Below are 18,993 nucleotides of genomic sequence, written 5' to 3'. Positions count from 1 at the left end.
TGTGAATGGACTGTTGTATGGCTTAGAGTGTAAGCTTATGTCCGTTGTGAATTATTGTTGATGCTGCATTGTTAGGTGATTAGCGTGTATAGCATAGCCTTCGGGGCTGTAGCTAATTCCCATTGTGAGGAATTAGTGAGTGAATTGTTGTGGTAATTGTTGTTGATGTTTGCATGCTAGATGATTAGCTTGCATAGTCTAGCCTTCGGGGCTGTAGCTAATTTCCATTGTGAGGAATTAGTGAGTGAGTCATTAGATCTCAATGAGTGGGACTAGTGAGCTTAGTAGCCGTATCCGGAGGGATCGGTGAGCTTGAACTGTATGTTCAAGAAGAGTCGGTACCGCATTTCATGGAGTCTCATTACATAGTGAATGCATGGCATAGCCTGTGGGGCTGTAGCTAATTCCCATTGTGAGGAGTTAGTGAGTAAATCGTTGTGTTGTGTTGTAATGTTGAATATGGTTTGAAAATTATACATATGATATATATTATTGTTGAGTATGATGTTGGAGTTAATACTGCCGTTATTGAGGGTGTAGTCTGGTTAGGGTGAATTGTTGCGTTATTTACTTAACATTACATAATGTTGTATAATGCCTATTACATTGATTGAGGAACTCACCCTTACAGCTATTTTTCAGGTAACAAGCAGTGAGTTGAGTAGAAGCTATTCTTTGGAGTCTAATGTCGTCTTTAGCGGGTCATGCTCTGATAGATGTAACATCGGGAGGGGATGTTTTAATTAATTGATATTGGTTGTTGAATGATTTACATGTATCGTGTTACATGCTTTACATTGATGCTAGATTTTATTCCGCTGCGAATTATGCAAAAGAACCTTATTTTGATTTAATAAATGAGCATGACAGGACATTTTGATAATTGTGGTGAAATGATTGTGTGACACCCTTCGGGGCATAATTACTCTGAGTTGACATGTTATATATTTTAATTAAATATTTTGGGGTATTTAGAAGGGTGTTACAGAAAGACATGGGCTTCAGGCTTGATTCATAGAAGATCCAAGGAATCTGCACAATCTTCTGCAGATTTGATTTCAATTAGATTAGATGTTTCCTAAAGTGTTTTGACATCTTTACTTCGTAAACAAGTCAAGGAAAAATAGTCTTTTTCTTTGTCGAAAATGCTCTACATAATTCATGAACTAAATCTTCATAGTATCTTCAGATAAATCATAAAAGGAAATAAATCTCACAAGATACTAAAATAGGTCACACTCCAATGTTGAACCAACATTTCAGGACATCTTGTTCAACATCTGTCAATAATACTTGTTTTTGCAAAATCCAACCAACCACTACATATCAGACCTAACAGAACTTGTTGAATTGACTTGGATTAATGGGAATGTTGAATCAATTGAAAAAGATTAGTTAAAATTTAATTGTTAATTTTGTTGTTTATTGACTGTTAAGGTGTTTAGGTTAGTTGAATTGAAGTTTGAAGTTTTAACAACAATCAAATGGTATCAGAGTCTTTGGTCAATAGCTATGAGGTCAAAAAAAATAGATGGAAAACCAATTATGATTGTTCATATTTTTGTACTATCATGGCTTTAGGACCTAGCTAGCCAAGTTGGTTAATTGGCCATGGTTAGGGTAATTGGACCCTTGACTATGAACGGTTTCGATAATGAACTGGTATTGAAAGTTGAAGTGCACTTTAGATGTTTTTGAATCTGAATGTTGCATTGGTGTGTTGACTTGAATGTATTGATGATGAATTGATGTAGTGATGATGTGTTTTACATTTTGGATTCGAGTTTTGGACATGTGTGTGTATGGTGTGTTGAACTTGTTGTGCACAGATGTGGACCATTTGAACAACATGTTTACCTCTTATTTGATGTTTATTTGAACTCTGAACTTCTTGAATTTGTATGTTTGACTTGTGTTGTATCACATCTTTGAACTTATGCCACGAAATGAACATGTTTGATTTACACCGCATTTCCTTTTGAGTTTGACTTGAAATATGATAGTTTCTTGGATGTTGGTACTGACTTATGCAGGTTTGTGAGTTGCTTGTGGATTGATGGGCTGATTTTTTGTTTTCGCTTATGGAAAAATGTGATAGCCTGGTGTATGTCATGCAGGTTTGACCAAGTTTGATGCACATGCCAAGAAAAATGAAGAAAAGAAGCAAATTGGAAGTGAATCATGATGAAGATGCTAAATTGAAGAGAGATAGGTCTAGGAATAGATTTTCACTTAAGATCAAGGTAGATAAAATTGTTTTTCTCATGTTTTAAAAAACTTATATTTTGTCTTGTAAAAAAAGAAACTAATATTTTGTTACAATTTTAAAATAAATTTTTTAAATATATTTATTGGGTTATGCTCTCTATAATCAGTAAAAAAACTTTTTAACGTGATTATAGTGGATGGAGAACAACTTTCAACAAAGATGAGTTATTTTGTGCTCTTTTAAAGACTTCAGTGGTATAAGAAAAAAAAGGTACTTGTGAAATAAAGTTGAGTTTTTAAAATATTAGGACTGAACAAGGGTTTAATAAGGAATCAATAAGATCAAGTAAAGATCGACGTCAAAACAGAAGAAAACTCAGATTTAGACATGGATTGATTTAAATATTAATTGACTTTGAAGTGTCCAGTGTTATTTAATTATTTGTTGTAACCAAAACTCTATAAATTTATTTTCAAAATAATGGAAGACCCTCCTACGTTAACATTGAAGGTTAGACTAAGCAAACATACGAGCATTCACACATACTCTAAGCATTATTTATTAAATTATTTAACAAATTTGCACAAATCTTAAATTACATGAAATTTTGTAGACAATCAAAAGACAACTAGAGTTTATTATACAACACAACCAGACGTGTCCATTCGAAACCTGGGATATTCACCTGAAATTAAATCAAGAAAGATATCAATTCAAAATAATATGGATTTAAATTATATAAACATTTAGGCAGTGTAGTGCACATACATTTAAACTTTGTTTGAAAATTTGAAGGGAGAGGAAGTAAAGGCTTAAAAAAAACGACACTTTAAAAAATAAAGAGAACTTTTTAATATATATTTTTTAAATAAAATATTTTATATAGATGGATAAAAGAGTATTTATCATTAACATATTTTTTTATTTTTGAAAATACTATAACATAAATTATACTTAAATAATTTTTTTAAATCCTCCAAAATCTTACAAACCGCTCCTCCAATACAATTTTATAATTCCTCCACATTTGAAAGATTTTTATTTTTTAATAACATTAAATTTCTTAAAACCCTCTCCATCTAAATCATTTTATTTTTTTCACACAATCATTCATTTTTTTCAAAAACCTTCCTTTCCCTTCCTCTCCAAATCCCAAAGAAAATCTTAGAAAAAATATACTTGCAATGATTTTACTTTCAATGACAATAAAAATATGTACTCTCTCTTTATTTATAAGTGTCATTTTTTGAGTTCTTTATACATATTAAGAAAACTAATAATTATTGTTACTTTTTAAGTAATGATTTTTTTTTTTATTTTATCTTTAACTTTCTATTGATTTATTTGACCTTTTCACTGTATATAATAAATAATTAGGGATAATTTTGACAAAACAATTGAAATGACACCTAAAAAGAAACAATTTTTTTTCTAAAAAGTGACATTTAATAATTCCTTTGAAAGAAAAGTTAATTACATTAATTTTACTTGCAATTTCACTCAATGATTTTACTCTCAAAATAGTTTTTTTTTCCAACAAAATTTAGTTAGATTAATTATAAATGTATATTTGAAATGGTTAACAAATAGTGATTTGATAATTCTATAGAAACACATAGATTAATAAACTTATTTTCTTACCACATTGACAATCCTTCTAGCAAAAGAGTCTGAATTTCAGAACCATCTTTGCATCATAAACCAATCTTTGACATCATAAAGAAAATTGAAGTAAGCATGTCTCCATGTCCGTTTGAACAAAAGGGTACCAAATACTATCCAAAAGCATGTTGCAAATCCAACTCCCATGCCCATATAGAACCATTGCATTACCTCTGATTCTTCCTCTTCCTTTTCCATCCATTTTGTCTCACCATCACCACAGGCTCCATCATGGTTGCATTTTTCACCGAGTGGAATTCCACAAAGTTCAGGATTTCCCATATAACTAAGATTCGAAAAGCTTTGAAGTTGGGTTCCTAATGGGATTTGACCCCGAAAATTGTTGAACGAGAGATTCAACACCTCAAGAAAAGACAGAGCAGACATGGTTTGAGGAATTTCTCCTGATAATGTGTTATTTGAGAAATCAAGTGACTCTAATGCTTTCATATTTCCTATTTCTTGTGGTATAGTTCCCATTAATTGATTTTGTGACAAGTTTAAGGATTGCAACGCAGTGAGACTGGATATTTCTAAAGGTATTCTACCCGACAAACGGTTGTTAGAAAAGTCCATAACACACATATACTCGTAATAGTATAAGTCGCTTCCCTTTGCTAGCAATGGAACATCTATTCTAATCGCGACAACAGCACTTTCAAACTTGATAGTAATTTTAAATTCATCACTTTCTAGAGTTTTATTGGAAATCATGGTGGTGAAATTACCTAGGCAATGAGGTATTGTCCCTGTTAATCTATTATTTGCGAGATCCAAAACCAAGAGAGAAGATAGTTGGCATATTTGTAGAGGAATATCACCACTAAATTCATTTGATCTTAATTGAACAACTTTTACATCTTGTCCAATCCAATTTGATATATTTCCAGAAAATTTATTTCTGCCAAGATTAACAATGACAAGTCTTTGGAAATATTTTAATGACATAGGTATCTCTCCATGCAACTTGTTATCATAAATATGCAGTGACAAAAGGTTGGATAAAGTACCCATTGAGTGTGGAATAATGCCGGTTAGATTATTTTTTCCTAAATCAACATGAATAAGTGATTTCCAATTTCCCCAACATTCAGTGAGCTCTCCGGATAAATTGTTACCAGAGACATCCAAGTAATTCAAATCACTTTGCTCTGTCCTATTTTGGCATAAGAGAGAAGAAAGAGATCCAGACAGATTGTTATCATTTATAAGAAAAGCCCTCACATTTGAAGTTAATTTGGGAAGACTGCCACTCAAACCATTTCTTTCCAGTTCTACAATTTCAGAGTTCAAAACTACATTTGACATGTCCCACGACATGATATTGTCGGATAGGGAAATATAATAACAAGTATTTGCCAAACTCCAAAATATTTCTTGAGAATCCTCTTTAAAAAAGGAATTTTCAATTTTTAAAGTAATTAGAGATTTGTGTGTATACAACCATGGAAGAAGTTTAAGATCTGCATACTCTAAGTCTAGATGTTGAAGTTTAAATGGAGGAATCCAGTGGAAATCAAAATTAAAGACAAAGGTGGGTGAACCCAACCCTAACCCTTGTAACTTTGAGAGCTTGGAAAAATGTCTATTAGACACAACACCAGACAATAAAGGATTTTGTTTGACATACAACCTCTCCAAATTAGATAGTTTACCCAAACTTTCAGGAAGGCTACCAGTCAAGTTGTTTGAGTTAACATTAAGTTCTGTTAATGATGATAGGTTCCCTAAAGTTGTAGGAATAGAACTAGTAAATAAATTCATGGAGAGATCAAGACCGTTTAGGCCTCCAAGTTGGCCTAACCAATTAGGAATTTTTCCACTCAGCATGTTTTGTGCTAAATTCAATGCATGCAAGTTTCGAAGATTCAATAAAGTTTCGGGTATTTGGCCGTGGAAACGATTGTGACTAAGAATCAAATAAGAAAGGCTGGTAAGATTAAACAACCAAATAGGCAGCTCAGAGGAAAAATCATTGAAAGAAAGATCAAGACTATTAAGTAAAGTGAAATTGGCATATTGAAGAGATGAGCTTGCGCTTTCAAGTGAACAATTAATCAAACGTAACTTGGAAAGCGATGGAAGCATAGTCAAAATTTGAAGCCATTCCGTTTGTTTGTGGAGATTTAGGGAATTCAAGTTGAGATATTCTAAGGATGACGATAGACGAAGAAGCCATCTTAAATCATCAACAACAAGATTCTCATTATAGGACAAGTCAAGATGAACAACATTAGAAAAGTTTCCACTTCTACGACGAGTGTTAACTGATGACATGTTTTGACCATCCAAAGGTAAGACCATAGATTTGAAGTCATTATCGCTCAAATCCAAGTATTTCAAAAATTCAAGCTCAAATAAAGAAAGATGCAACTCACCTGACAAGCAATGTGTTTTGTTGTCATAAGTGTTGCAAGAGAGGTTGATATCGGTGACTCTACCATGGATGTCACAACGAACTCCATTCCATTCACAGCAATCTTCTTTACTGTTGGACCATGTAGATAACATTCCTGATGGATCAATCACTCCATGCTTAAAACTGACAAGTATTTGTTTGTCTTTTTGGTTGCAAGAACTCTTTGTTTCACATCTTGCTATATTGCATATGATTACAAATGACAATAATAGAGATAATAGTTTATTTGGGGAGGGAAATCTCATTCTCACCATGATATCACTAGTAATCAAAGTTTAAGAAATTGTATTGGCTTGAGGTTGATTCTGAATTATACCTTGGATGCATTATTTATAGGTTCCAAAAATGGAGTGTCAATTGGTTTTAACACCATAATAGTTTTCTATTTTACACCCACATTGTTATTGTTTAATCACATGCAAACATGTTTAATTCAAAAAAATGAATGGTTGATTCAATTCACTTTTAAATTGGGATAAATTCAACTGTATAAATTAACTCATAAATATTATGTACATTTTTTTAAGATTTAGTATACTGAACAACACATAAAAATTTGATAAAAAAAACCTAATATAAAAATGAAAATTTTGGAGATATACCTCCATATAAAATATCATATCTTACGTTGTGAAATGATTATAAGTGCTATTGGGATTAACTTTTTTTTCTCATGTTTTAAAATTTTTATATTTTGTTACAATTTTAAACTAAAACTTTTTAATATATTTTATTGGGTTATACTCTCTATCAGAAGAAAAAAAATTAATATGATTTTATTGATATAATTAATTTAAATATTATTTAGAATATAATATAAATTTTTAATATCTTAAAAATTGAAAATATCATCTAAGTGTACCTCAAGTCTTATTACTTCTGCTATTCCCTCTCCTCAAGTTTTATTACATGATTTTGTACATGTTTTTTTTTCTTCTATATATATATATTATCATTATGGTTTGATACATTGATAACTCGTTATATTATTTCAACTTAATAAATGATATTTACGACTTTTCAACCGTAACTTTATTTGACTTTTAAATTTGTTATACGTTTAGCTAAGTTCCCTACCATTTTTGTCACATAATGTTTTTCTCATGGTTTAGCTTGTTTCGCTATTTTCATCCATCATTTTGGTTCCTCTTTGTATTTTATTGATAAGTCTCATTCCTATGTCTAATTATTGTACTCTACTGTATTAATTATGATGGTTAATGAGGTTATTGAAATCAACAATTCTAACAAAGCAATCGATCAATGTCACCGACACATTAATTGATGTTTTCTTCAAAAGACGATTTGGTTAGAAATCTTTTCATTTGAACAGTTGTGTTTGCAGTGTGGTTTCGGCGATTTTGATGTTAAAAAATATCCAAATTACAAGAGAAAAAGGTATACGGTTTGGTTTGGTTCAGTATGCTTTTAAAAAAAATTAAACCAATGCGATTTGGGTTGGTTCGGTTGATTCGCTTTTTTACAAGATTTTTATTGAGACATACATACACCTATAGAGAACAACATAATTTTGTGTTTAGTCATTAACAAAAAAACTCATTATGTTTAGAAAAAATCTACATAAAATAATATAAAAAATATTATAATAAAAAAGAAAAACAAGGGAGATGAGAGATTAGAGAAGATGAAAAAGAAAGAATATAAGAGATGCGAGATTAAAGAAGAAATGTGCGATAAAAACGTAATTGGAAGAGAAAACAATAACATACAAATGAGAAGATGGAAAATAAAAAACATAAGAGATGAGAGATTAGAGTCGAAGTGGTAAGATGTACATGACAAAAAAGATGAGAAGAATATACTATACTACTATGAGAGATTTGAGAAGGTTGAAACTAAAACTCTAAGTGTGAGTAAGATAATATTTGTAAGGTTAAAGCATAATAGGTTTGTGTTTTGGGTTGGATGAAGGATAAGTGAAGTTTGGGTTGTAACATAATGCGGTTTGATTTGGTTTAGTTCGATTTGCAAAATACAAACCGCAAACAAAACCGAACCGCACGATTTTGTTAAAAAATGGCTCAAACACATCCCAGCCAAATGTCGTATTTTCCGGTTTCGGTTTGCTTTAGTTTGGTTTGCAGTTTTCTTTTGGGTTGGTTTTGTTTTGAACGCCTCTATTATTGCGTATGCATGATGTCGACTTATCAACTTTGAAAATGTGACGACTTTTCTGTTAAGAGAATTTTAGTAATTCAAGTGTTATAACTGGTTTCCACGAGTGTGTAACCGGTTACATGTATGCCAAAACAAAATAATATGTTGAAGAAAAAATGATTATGGCGTTGATGTAACTGGTTACGCATTCGCAGTAACCAGTTACCACTGTTATGATATTTTTTATTTTTAGCAACTGTAACCGCTTACAGGTTTTGTATAATCGTTTATAGATCCATGAATTTTGTTTTTTCAGTTATTTGATGATGTAATTTATGTCTCAATCCACTTGTAAACATTTATATACCTTGGAGGTATTGTTTTCAATGTTATTGTGAATGATAACTCTCACCCATGATTTCTCGATTATTCACTAATTTTATGGTTTCATGTTCTAACATTTGGCATCAAGAGCCTGACTTAGATCCACAAACACCTAGTGTATGAATTGTGTCTCTAATGAAAGAATCCCTACAAACCTATCCATCTTTGATGCGAAGAATTACGACAAATGGTGCAAACAAATGAAAGTGTTATTTAGCTACCAAGATGTTCTTGAAGTGATCAAGAACGGGGTGAAACCTTTTGTCGAAGGTGCAACAGATGTACAACAAGGAATGCACAAGGAAGATAAGCAAAAATATTTCAAGGTGTTGTTTTTAACCATCAATGTGTGGATGGTGACAACTTTGAGAAAGTTGGTGATTGCGAATCGTCAAAGCAAGCGTGAGAAATCTTAGAGAAGACATATGCATGGGCTGAAAAGGAGAAGGTGGTGAGGTTACAAACTCACAAGCGTCAACTTAAATTTGTTCAAATGGAAGAAAAGGAGATGATCAAAAGTTTCACAACAAGAATCACTCGATTAATGAATCAAGTGAATGCATGTGGAGAAACAGTCACAAAGCAGTATGTTGTCGTGAAAATCCTATGTTCTTTAACTCCAAGATTTGACAACGTGGTTGTAGAAAATGAGAAATCGAAGGATATTGCAACGATGAGCAAAGAGGAGTTGCAAATCTCTCTTGAAGATCATGGGCAAAGGATAGTGGGGAGAAATAATGATAAGGCAATGTCGAAGATCGTTTTGCAAGCTCTTTTCAACAGGAAGGACAGGAGATCGAAAGGAAAATGACCCATGAAGCGTAAAGGTAATTTTAGGAATTTTGGTGGAAGAGAGTCTCAAAATTTCAGAATCCGACTTGTCAAAGGGTGAGAGTAGTTGCAATAAAAATGGTGGTCAAGGAAACTTTAGAGTTGAAAGGAAGAGGATTCACAAAAACAAGGTGTGGTGCTTTAATTTTCAACAGTTCTGGCATTTTGCAAAAGTATGCAATGAAAACAAGAAGGAATCTAAAGGATATGAAGTTAAGGTTGAAAGATAAAAGTTTGATGAGGATAATACACTCTTGATCATGATCATGGAAGGAGAATGTAGCAGCAATAGGTTGCGAGACAACATCAGCAACAATTTTGAAAATGTTGCAGAAACATGATGTAACCGGTTACGTAAAAGTTGTAACCGGTTACAAGTAAAAGAAAATGTCATGATGAGTACGAAATATTCAGTTCAGTGCAATGAGGAATGTTATTTGGACTCCGGGTGTTATCCTCATATTACAGAGAGGAAGGATTAGTTTGTTAAAATCAATTGTTCCATGAAGAACAAAGTGAAATTCGCGGATGACACCAATCTCTTGGTTGATGGGATCGATGATCTTTTGATCATGAGAATGAGTGATGGACATTCATTGTTAAAAGATGTATTGTACATTCAAAGAATCAAATGTAACCTTCTAAGTATTGGCTAATTTCTTGAGAAAGGTTACAAGATTCCCATGGAAAACAAGGGGGTGCGTGTTATGGATGCAAACGGGGTTTTGGTCTATAAAGCTTCTATTGCTGAAAACAGAACCTTCAAGGTTGAGGTCAAGGTTATGAAGTATAGGTGTCTTTTTACAATGGTAAGTTGAGAAGAGTGGATATGACACTATCATCTTGGGCATCTCAATTTCTGAGATCTCAAAGACTTGCAAAAGAACGGAATGGTAACGGGGTTTCCATTGATCATCATACCGGATGAAATTTGTGAAGGATGCTTGCAAGAGAAGAAAAATAAGAGTAAATTCATAAAGGATGCAGGTTGTGGAACCAAGAATCTCCTTGATACGGTGTATTCGGATGTGTGTGAACCGATGCAAGTAGATTTCATTGGTGACAATAAATATTTGTCACGTTCGTCGAAGATCATAGTAGAAAGCTATGGACATACCTAATCAAGACAAATGATGAGATATTTGAAGTGTTGGAGAAGTTCAAGTCCATGGTTGAGAGGCAACGTGGTCACAAGCAAAAAGTGCTCAAAACGAATGGTGGAGGAGAATGTTTCAAAAGACATTAAGAGGTTTTGTGATCAAGAAGGGATAATACATGAGGTTGTACCACCTTATACACCGCAGAAAAATGGTTTTGCCGAAAAGAGGAATAGATTAATCATGAACATGGTAAGAAGCATGTGAAAGGGGAAGAATTTGCAGAAAGAGTTATGGAGAGAAGCGTTTTCCAAAGTTGCCTATATATTGAATAAATGTCTAACAGAGAAGCTTGAGAAGATAACACCGGAGGAAGCATGGTCGGGATTCAAACCGAATTTGAACCATTTGAGATTTTTTGGTTCTGTAGCCTATTGACATGTTCTGAGGCAGCTTAGAAAGAAGTTGGATGATAAAGAAGAAATGATGATACTTGTAGAGTATCACTCCACTGGTGGTTACAAGTTATTTGATGCAACAATCAAGAGAGTTGTGATCATCCGAGACGTCATCTTCGACGAGATAAAGCAATTGCAGCAACCTGTAACCGATTACGTAAAAGTAAAAGCAATTTGCACTACTAGGATAACAAGGTAAGAGAGAGAACTATCCCAATAGTGGGTATATGCATGAGGCGTAGAATTGAGGAGTCCTTAATCTCCAATAGGACTTTGGAATTTTAATAAAATTATGTTATGCATGATTGAATGATATTTGTGATGATGGTTTGGTGATGAAATTCATGTACCATGATGTGTGACAATTTCTGTTTTGATGTGTTATCATATAATCACCATTGTTGCTATTTTAAGGGTTTGGGAATAACATGAACTTATGTAAACCATGAACTAATGTGTTGATTTGATGAAATTAGGTGTTGTTGATGAATATATAATACGTGGGTAATATCTTTGGATCCATTTTAGATGTTTCGATTGAGAATTTGGAGTTTTGCCTTTCGAGATTATGCAAATCTCTATAATTTTAAAAGTAAAAGATAAAATCACACCAAACAAAACATTTAAGCATTATTTACTAAGTTATTTAACAAATTCACACAAATCTTAAATTACATGAAATTCTCTAGACAATTAAAAGACAACCAAAGTTTATTAAACAACAGAATTGAAAGATACATGAAGACGACTAGACGTGTCCACTAGAATCGCAAAAGACATAAACCTGCTGACGTCACCTGAAAAATAAATCAAGAAATATATCAAATATGAGTTATCTTCACTAAATATTATCGATTTAAATTATATATATAAAAACATTTAGGCAGTATAGTGCACGTACACTCCGAAAAAAATATACTTGAAGTTATTTTACTTGAAGTGACAATATAAATACGTAATTTCTTGGAAGGAAAAGTTGTTCTCAAAAAAGGTTTTGTTTTTCAAAAAAATTTACTTAGATTAATTTTAAATGTATATTTGAAATAGGTAAAAAATAGTGATTTTGATAATTGTATATGAACACGTATAGATTAATAAACTTTTTTCTTACCACATTGACAATCCTTCTAGCAAAAGAGTCAATTTCAAAACCATCTTGACATAAACCAATCTTTGACATCATAAAGAAAGTTGAAATAAGCATGTCTCCATGTTCGTTTGAATAAAAGGGTACCAAATACTATCCAGAAACCGGTTGCAAATCCAACTCCCATGCCCATATAGAACCATTCCATTAGCTCGGATCCTTCCTCCTCACTTGCCATCCATTTTGTGTCACCACTGCCAGAGACTTTGTCATGGTTGCATTTCTCCATGAGTGGAGTTCCACAAAGTTCAGGATTTCCCATATAACTAAGATTTGTAATGCAATGAGATTGAATAATTCTAAAGGTATTCTACCAGACAAAAGGTTGTTAGAAAGGTCAATAAGATGCATATATCGATAGTAATCTAAGTAGTTTCCTTTTGGTTGCAATTTAACACCAATTTTAGAGGTAACATGAACAAGTGTGTTTAAAATGATACCAAATCCATCAATTCTTGAAGCATTAACCATGTTGGTGAAATTACCTAGGCAATGAGGTATAGTTCCTGTTAATCTATTATTTGCGAGATCCAAAACCAAGAGAGAAGATAGTTGGCATATTTGTAGAGGAATATCACCACTAAATTCATTTGATCTTAATTGAACAACTTTTACATCTTGTCCAATCCAATTTGATATATTTCCAGAAAATTGATTTCTGCCAAGATTAACAATGACAAGTCTTTGGAAATATTTTAATGACATAGGTATCTCTCCATGCAACTTGTTATGATAAATATGCAGTGACAAAAGGTTGGATAAGGTACCCATTGAATGTGGAATCATGCCTGTTAAATTATTATTTCCTAATTCAACATGAATAAGTGATTTCCAATTTTTCCAACATGTAGTGAGCCCTCCAGATAAAAGGTTATCAGAGACATCCAAAAATTTCAAATTGCTTTTCCCTGTCATTTTTTGGCATAAGAGAGAAGAAAGAGATCCAGACAAATCGTTACCACTTATCTGAAAAACACTCACATTTGAAGTTAATCTGGGAAGACCACCTTTCAAACCATTTCTACTTAGCCATACAACTTCAGAGTTTAACAACACATTTGACATGTCCCAAGGCATGTTATTACCGGTTAGAGAGAGTAATATGCAGTGATTTGCCAAACTCCAAAACATGTCTTGAGATACAGTTTGAAGAAAGGAGTAGTCAATTGTTAAAGCAATTAGAGATTTATGTGTATACAACCATGGAAGAAGTTTAAGATCTGCATACCTCAAGGTGAGGTATTGAAGTTTAAATGGAGGAATCCAGTGGGAATCAAATTCAAAGACAAAGAAGGGTGAACCCAACCGTAACACTTGTAACTTTGAGAGTTGGGCAAAAAATTTATCTGACACAACACCACACAATAAAGGATTTTCATCAACAAACAATTCCTCTAGATTAGATAGTTTACCCAAACTTTCAGGAAGGCTACCAGTAAAGTTGTTTGAGTTAACATTAAGTTCTATTAATGATGATAGTTTACCCAAACTTTCAGGAAGGCTACTAGTAAATAAATTCATGGAGAGATCAAGATTGTTTAGGCCTCCAAGTTGGCCTAACCAATTAGGAATTGTTCCACTCAACTTGTTGTGTCCCAAATACAATACTTGCAAGTTTCCAAGATTCAATAAAGTTTCGGGTATTTTGCCGTGGAAATTATTGTCCCTAAGATTCAAATAAGAAAGACTGCTAAGATTGAACAGCCAAATAGGCAGTTCAGAGAAAAAATCATTGGAAGAGAGATCAATATATTCAAGTGAAGTGAGATTGGCATATTGAAGAGACGGACTTGCGGTTTCAAGTAGGCAATTACTCGAATGTAACACGGAAAGCGATGGAAGCATAGTCAAAATTTGAAGCCATTGAGTTTGTTTGTGGAAATTTAGGGAATTCAAGCTGAGATATTCTAAGGATGATGATAGACGAAGAAGCCATCTTAAATCATCAACAACAAGATTCTCATTATAGGACAAGTCAAGATGAACAACATTAGAAAAGTTTCCACTTCTACGACGAGTGTTAACTGATGACATGTTTTGACAATCCAAAGGTAAGACCACAGATTTGAAGTCATTATAGCTCAAATCCAAGTATTTCAAAAATTCAAGCTCAAATAAAGAAAGATGCAGTTCACCTGACAAACAATGTGTTTTGTTGGCAATAATGATATCATCATCAGTGGAACAAGGGAGGCTGAGATCAGTGACTCTACCATTGATGTCACAGATAACTCCTCTCCATTCACAACAATCTTCTGTATCGGACCATATTGACAACATGCCTAATGGATCAGTGAGTCCATGCTTAAAACTGACAAGTATTTGTTTGTCTTTTTCGTTGCAAGATCCCTTTGTTTCACATCTTACTATATTACATATGATTACAAATGACATTAAAAGAGACAGCAGTTTATTTGGGAAGGGAAATTTCATTCTCACCATGATATCAATAAAATGAAAGTTTAAGAAATTGTATTGGCTTGAGGTTGGTTCTGAATTATACCTTGGATGAATTATTTATAGGTTGGTTTTAAAACCATAGCATTTTTCATTTTTATATATATATTTTTTTGTTTTCAAACAGTTTTCATTTTTATATATATATTTATTACTTTTGTTATTCCCTCTCGTTTTATTAGATGAGTTTTTATTTCTATAGATTTCATCATGATGGTTTGATGTATTGATATCTCTTTCATTATTTCAACTTAATAATTCATATTTACGACTTTTGAACCGTTAATCTTATCTTTATTTGACCTTTAAACTTGTTACACGTTCATCTAATTTCCCATACCATCTTTGTCGCATAATGTTTTTCTCATGGTTTAGCTTGTCTCTCGCTAGTTTCATTCATTATTTTGGTTCCTTCTTTGTAATTTCTTCATTTCTATGTGTTATTATTGTACTCTATTAACAATGATGGTTAATGTGATGTTGTTGAAATCAATGATTCTAAGAAAACAATCGATTAGGGTTGGACAATCGGTCGGATTGGGTCGATATTGAACCTAAAACTTAAATCCGACGCAAACTAAAGTTTCATTTTAAAGGTCTAATTTCATCTGATAAAATTTTAGTTTTCGACGGTGTAACACCCACATATAATGGTACTTATGCAAAACGAATAATATACAAAATTTGGCACATGACATACAAGAGTGCTTAAATAAAACTAAGATCTCTGTACAACATTCACATGATCCACAACAGAAGGTACTAATCAAAAGTTGAGTCGTCAAATATCATCAAACAAGCTTATTCTTGACTTTAACCTGTAAAGAATTACCTGAAAAACAACAATAATATAATATTGGGGTGAGATAATAATTTCAGTGAGTTTCCCTATCATATGGGTCCACTCGGCTCTACAGGGTCTTTTATCAATGTCTTGCTTAAGCATTTCCACTTTACATTACTTGTGTATCACTCACACAATTCTAACAAGGAATTAAACGTTCAAGAGGTTTTGCGCTTCGTATGGAAACACACAATGTGAGTTAATATAACTCAATGAATCACTATTCAGGAATGCAAACAATAAAGTATCTTTCCCCGACCGATCCCACGTTTAAGACTATGTACACGGGTCACGAATCTTTGTTACCTCAGACAACTTCTTCCCGACCAATCCAAATCCATGGATTATTACGACAGATCATGGATGTTTGCTCAATAAGAAAAGTCGTCTCCACGACCTATCCCAATCCAAGGCCATTGACACGGGTCACAGACTTCCTATAGTTTGATTACTTATCCTCTACCAATCCAAAAACATAAACTATATACACAGTTCACAGTATCCAACTCAATGGTTTGTCTTCCCGATCACTACTTATATAAGTCTCAAGCTCGGGATAAACACGAATACGTGGTTATTCCTTAATACGTGATTATTCTCATCAATCACCATGTGATTATATCACACCCATCATGAGATTATACACAATTTCCATGTGATTATATCACAATCACAATTTCCATGTGATTATATCACAATCACAATCACAAATTTCATGTGACTATGACATCGTTCCCCATCCATACCTTTGACATTCGCGTGGATGAGATGACTCATCTCACGTGATTACTTGCTCACGGATACACACCGAGGTACCTCTTACATTCGAGTATCACAACCTAAGTTATTTACCATAACTTAGTCATATTTGTTCATATTATTCACCTAATTACAATTCTAGGTTTAATCCCACACATCATCATAGTATTGAATCAATTACTTTTATCAATACAATATGTCATTGTATAAGTCATAAAGCATACATGATAGTATAACATCATCAATCATTTAATATTGGCATTCACATATGATTTTCTTTACAAGTTCTTCAATTAACTTGATAATTAAGCATTAGGTGAAGCTTTCACGCAACTTGTTTCAACCTAAGCCAATCTACTTACACACCACATAGTAAGTGCATGTACGATCATCTTATGGTAGGGTTAACCGGGTCAAACAAGGAATTAGAGTGGAATAAGAACATATAGGCGTCACTATATTATAGTTTTTTATTATTCACCAAACATATTTGGTCTACAAGCATGGTTTTTACTTCATCATATGGTAGAGCATCAATTTAGCTTTCCAATTCATCCGACCGCATCACGTTTCGAGTTACGAAACTCAAGATATGTTATTTTCTGTGCTGCTAAATTTCTAATATCAGTAGATCTCGCAAAGCGAGTCTTCCGGGGATAAGCGGGCTTGACAGAACAGAATTCCATAAATCTCACTTTTAAATCCATCTTATTTAACCTCTAAACATGCAAACCATACCCAAACATGGTAACATATTAGTTGAAGGTAGAGAAAAACAAGAAAGAGAGGTTTGAATTGTTTTCACAGACAATAAAAACTTTTGGAGTTTCTACACACACAAATCAAAGATAAACAACACAGAAGTTATCCTGGTTCGCTTGAAATTCAAAGCTACTTTAGTCCACCCTACCAAGGTGATTTCGCCTTCAAAAAGGACTTAATCCAATAATCTTGAAAGATTGCATCAACGTCTAAGAGTACAATAGTCCCTTAGCCCTCTCAAGTCTACATACTTCACAAGTCACTTGAAGAACTTTACAACAACTATGATAGAAATACAAGAAAGTGTTTAGTGCTTCTAGGTAAGCAATATGAACACAGTAAGAACAATTGAATCTCACACTAAGAGCAACAACTCATGTGAAAATGTAGAACAAGAATTAGTGAATGATTGAATTTTTGATGAACATAACTCTTGTAGATTAGATTCGTATGCTGGTATGATGATGGTTGGACCTTTTTATAGTGCTTGGAGATGATACCGTTGAATGTAGCATTAATGTTGATATCTTGTCAATAATAAGACTTAATGACATTAAAAAATGTTGTCTTTTCCATAGCAGTTTAGGAGAGTATTCAATTTTCTCCATATATAGATTTATACCATTTTTGGAATACTTCGTTGTTAAGTCTTGATCTAATTTGTTTGGCTTGAATAAGAGTGCGCGGAATTCAGATACTTCTCTTAGATCTTGTATTCTTCAGATAGTTGCGTGAAGTGTTTTCTTTATAAGTTCTTGATTGATCTCTAATTTGGAGTTCCTCGGATGTAATGATCATTAGAGAATTTAGATGTGGGATCCTTCAAATGTAGAATATCATAGTCTTCAGATGTCAGAGCGAATACTTTTAGCTTTAAGTTAGTTGTTTTGGACTTGTGTGACGTTAGATGTTATTTCATCAGATTCATTTATCGTTAGATCCCTGCACACTTAGAGAATTTTATTAGGGTACCAAAATGTTTCATCATTTGTTATCATCAAAACTTAGAGATAAATTGCAGAACCAAAATCTTGTTCTAACATTAGAAACCTTATTCTTGTGATTCTCTAATGAACTCACAACCATAACAACACAACTCCATGACATCAACATGTCATCACATCATACAACAATAACATAGCTTCAACACAACATTAATACAACAAGGAAAACAATAAAGCAAACAATTTATCAAAATATCAGAGCCCTAATGCTAGATTCAAGAGAGCTCTCGATTAGCGAGCTAAGGGAGAGGTCCAAGCGAGACCAAACAAAATTTCATTTTCTCCAAAATCAAATATTTCTCTTAGTGAGACATATCCTCGCCAGCGAGTGTAGCAGAATAACTATGCACCAAGGAACTAATATGCTCGCCTAGCGAGTAGCTCTCTTGCTTAACGCAAATTGCATGACACAACCAGTGAAGAACACAATATATAGGGAAAACAAGAAACATTTATCATATCATCCAATTTCACACATAGAGCAAGTTTCACAAAACCCAATCCCTCTTTTTTGAAATCCCCCCCCCCCCCCCAAAGCTAGGTCCAACTAGGAATCCACCTCTAGAGTATGAAGATGATGAAAGATGGAGACGAGTTCTTGATGTTTCAAGCTCTTGATCTTCACTTATAAGCTTTTCCTCTTTGCCCTTCTTCTCTTCTTTTTCTTTCTCTTTTCTCTTCTTATCCTTACTTACAAAAGGATGGAATGAATGGTAAGAGAGGGTGAAGAGAAATATCTAGGTTGGGCTTTGTCTCCTAGTGACAATTGATCATCTACCAATAATAGAAAAATGACATTTCTCGTACTAGTTAGCAAAGCTCAATCGAATTGAGTAATAACT

General features: G+C 33.1%; 2 protein-coding genes across 2 annotated transcripts; both read right to left on the bottom strand.

The window, feature by feature from the left end:
* Nucleotides 1–2,726: 2,726 nt before the first annotated feature.
* LOC127075652 (receptor-like protein EIX2) lies at nucleotides 2,727–6,687 on the bottom strand. The gene is made up of 2 exons (XM_051017105.1): nucleotides 3,851–6,687; nucleotides 2,727–2,894 (listed from the first exon to the last, which is right to left on the bottom strand). The coding sequence occupies exon 1, from the start codon at nucleotides 6,542–6,544 to the stop codon at nucleotides 3,887–3,889; it is 2,658 nt and encodes an 885-aa protein (XP_050873062.1). The 5' UTR covers nucleotides 6,545–6,687; the 3' UTR covers nucleotides 2,727–2,894; nucleotides 3,851–3,886.
* A 5,108-nt stretch (nucleotides 6,688–11,795) lies between these two features.
* LOC127075651 (receptor-like protein EIX2) lies at nucleotides 11,796–14,838 on the bottom strand. The gene is made up of 2 exons (XM_051017104.1): nucleotides 12,290–14,838; nucleotides 11,796–11,975 (listed from the first exon to the last, which is right to left on the bottom strand). The coding sequence occupies exon 1, from the start codon at nucleotides 14,765–14,767 to the stop codon at nucleotides 12,473–12,475; it is 2,295 nt and encodes a 764-aa protein (XP_050873061.1). The 5' UTR covers nucleotides 14,768–14,838; the 3' UTR covers nucleotides 11,796–11,975; nucleotides 12,290–12,472.
* Nucleotides 14,839–18,993: the final 4,155 nt, after the last annotated feature.

Source organism: Lathyrus oleraceus, chromosome 4 (assembly GCF_024323335.1).
Source record: "Lathyrus oleraceus cultivar Zhongwan6 chromosome 4, CAAS_Psat_ZW6_1.0, whole genome shotgun sequence".
Taxonomy (NCBI): domain Eukaryota; kingdom Viridiplantae; phylum Streptophyta; class Magnoliopsida; order Fabales; family Fabaceae; genus Lathyrus; species Lathyrus oleraceus.
Note: the sequence above shows the minus strand (reverse complement) of the source record. Positions and strands in the feature narration are given on the sequence as shown.

What these genes read in the sequence shown, in the direction of transcription:
- LOC127075652 (XM_051017105.1), bottom strand. Translation starts at nt 6,544, where the DNA reads ATGGTGAGAATGAGATTTCCCTCCCCAAATAAACTATTATCTCTATTA.
- LOC127075651 (XM_051017104.1), bottom strand. Translation starts at nt 14,767, where the DNA reads ATGGTGAGAATGAAATTTCCCTTCCCAAATAAACTGCTGTCTCTTTTA.